This window comes from Mastomys coucha, chromosome X (assembly GCF_008632895.1).
Source record: "Mastomys coucha isolate ucsf_1 chromosome X, UCSF_Mcou_1, whole genome shotgun sequence".
NCBI lineage: Eukaryota > Metazoa > Chordata > Mammalia > Rodentia > Muridae > Mastomys > Mastomys coucha.
In genome coordinates this window covers 60,179,308-60,181,976 of record NC_045030.1, presented here as the reverse complement: position 1 = coordinate 60,181,976, position 2,669 = coordinate 60,179,308, and the positions used below count along the sequence as shown (strand labels likewise).

At 36.3% G+C, this 2,669-nt stretch overlaps 1 protein-coding gene across 4 annotated transcripts in view; it reads right to left on the bottom strand.

Annotated features, from left to right (window-relative positions):
- The window catches only part of LOC116083946 (integrator complex subunit 6-like), a 55,990-nt gene that overhangs the window by 18,993 nt on the left and 34,328 nt on the right, over positions 1-2,669 (bottom strand). For all 4 annotated transcript variants that reach the window (XM_031360992.1, XM_031360906.1, XM_031360804.1 and 1 more), the window contains exon 9: positions 1,615-1,747. In XM_031360992.1, the coding sequence (XP_031216852.1) occupies positions 1,615-1,747 (133 nt within the window). The remainder of the gene's footprint in view (positions 1-1,614; positions 1,748-2,669) is intronic.

Genomic DNA, 2,669 nt, shown 5'->3' with positions numbered 1-2,669 from the left:
TCAAGTCTCTGTCAGACAACCACTTCCTCTCCCACTGAGGCCATACAAGGCAGCCCAGCTAGAAGAACAACATATCCCACAGACAGACAACAGTTTTTGGGACAGCCCCTACTCCAGTTGTTCAGGACCCATGTGAAGGCCAAGCTGCACATCTGGTACATATGAGAGGTGGCGGGGCTAGCTCCAGCCTGTGTATGTTCTTTGGTTGGTTGGTGGCTCAGTCTCTGAGACCCCCAAGGGTCCAGGTTAGTTTTCTCTGTTGGTCTTCCTGTGGAGTTCCTATCCCTTTTGGGGACCCACAGTCCTTTCTCCTATTCTTCCATAAGTCCCCAAGCTCCAGCCACTAGCAACAGTGTTTTGCATACAGAAATTTTATTCAGGGAGTAGATTCTATGGTAAATGCTTTTGTTACAAAAATAATAATAATAAAGAAAACCTTTGAAAGACATGAATAGGGCATGTTTAGAACATAAATTGTAGTGATGTCTCATTATGTATAGCTTTTTGTATGTCAATTCTAGTGCAATAAAATGGGTTAAAAGTATACTTTTCTAACATGGTTTACAGTCTAAATAAAAATTAAACCATTTTTTCTTTACTATATCTTTGTGGAAACTGAAATCATAAGGACATATTTAAGACAAGGGAGAGATTACACAATATAGAAACATTTTATTAGTAATCTCAGAATGATTTATATATTTCTATTTATATGCACCACTGTTTTGTCAACATGTCTGTCTGTGTACCATGTTCATGCTGTACTCTCAGAGGCCAGTAGAGGGTGGCATATCCTTGGAACTGGAGTTCTAGATAGTTGTAAGCTGGAAGCCCCTGTATTTGTAATCTGTATTTGTAAGTCAATCCTGGTGCAATAAAATGGTTCCTCTATCATAGATCAGATACTTTCTACTAGGAGCAACTCTTACAAAGAAGGTATGTTCAGACTGGACTGAAAAATAAAGTAGCTAAAATATACAGAGCAACCATGCTGATTTATTTATGAAGACCTACTTTTAAATTTCTTAAATATAAACAAAGTACTGCCTTTTAAATACATTGTATATTAATAGAACTACCATGATCCAATTTTGTAAATGTTTCATCTTTTAAGCAAGAATTTAGAAACTCTCACCAAACAAAACAAAACAAAACAAACAAAAAACTCAAAACTTTACAACTAAAAGGATGTCGTGTAGTTTGGTATTACTATAAATAGACATAGCTATTTAAGTGATTCTGAAAGAGATCTGACATCAACCCATGGCCTTCACAATACGTACACATATGGGCATGTAAAAAACACACACACACAGTAGTTTTCTAGGGCAGCCAAAGTCATCTACAGATAAGCCAGACATGGAGAAGGGAGGGTGATTAACAAAGCTTGCACTTGGAAGAACAGCAAAGATCAGGTATCTATCTTTTCTATTTGATTATAAACAAACAAAATTTAATAGAATGAAGCTCTATCTTTCTGAATCAGTTTTTACACACTTACTTATTCTGGTATTGGTTACTCCCTGATGAAATTTGAAATCTTTATTCCTCTTTTATATACCTAGCATTTCTGCCATATTTTAAAAATGATTAAGAAGCACATATTTTACTCACCTAAAAGAGGAAGTAAAACTGGGTAGTTGTAAGGCATCACAAAGAGGTTTACACAAGTTAAAGTAGTACTAGCTTTTAAATAACCAAATGGATATCCAAGCTCATTGTATTTTGAACTGCTGGTAACAAACACCTGAGAAGAAAATGAAGCAATATACAGTTATAGCAACAATCATTTTTACTCATAGCCACACTCCACAGCAACATCTGTGGCACAGCACTTCAAAAAATAGACTAGGCATTTTTGCATAGGGTTATGTAAAAATAATGTGCTTAAGTATGAATATTCAAAGTGTAAATACTCCATAATTATATTACAAGTGAAACTAGATGATATGGTAACCACTCAGAGAGCCCAGGACACATCAGTAAGACCCCAAAATTCACTTTGTTAGTATAATGATGCTGAAATAGTATTCCAAAAAGAAAGGCCATTTATATAATTATATAATCTGTCCTCACACATACTACTATCATCTTAAATTTTCATTCAATAAGTAAGTATAGAGTAACCTATTAGTAGACAGAAACTATTGTAAAGTTTCTGAGGCAGCTAGGAGATGCTTTCTTTCAATCTGGAATTTTCTTGGCTACATCAAACTTAAAGACTAGAATGTTAGCTGTATTCTTTCGATTCTCAGCTGGTGAGTGTTACATTGTCAGCTTGCATACACTTGATAAACGGTAGCAGAGTCCTCCAAGCTTTATCTGGGTTCCTTGTTTAGAGTCTTTGGCCCAAAGGAGAACACCAGTATCAACTTTTAGAGACCTGGTTCTATCCCTTCCCTTTGGTAGGATTCCCTTAACAACAGCCATTTACCACACTGGTTCTTCATAATAGCAATATCAGCCGAGTTCAGGAAATTCTTCTTAAATTCAGTTATTACGAAAATATATGGTGTGGTGATGCACAACTCTAATCACAACACACAGGAGGCAGAGGCAGGTGGATTTGTGAGCTTCAGACCAAATATAGAGTGAGTTCCAGGACAGCCCGGGCCACACAGAGAGACCCTGTCTTGATAAACAAAACAAACAACTCCCCACCAAAAAAA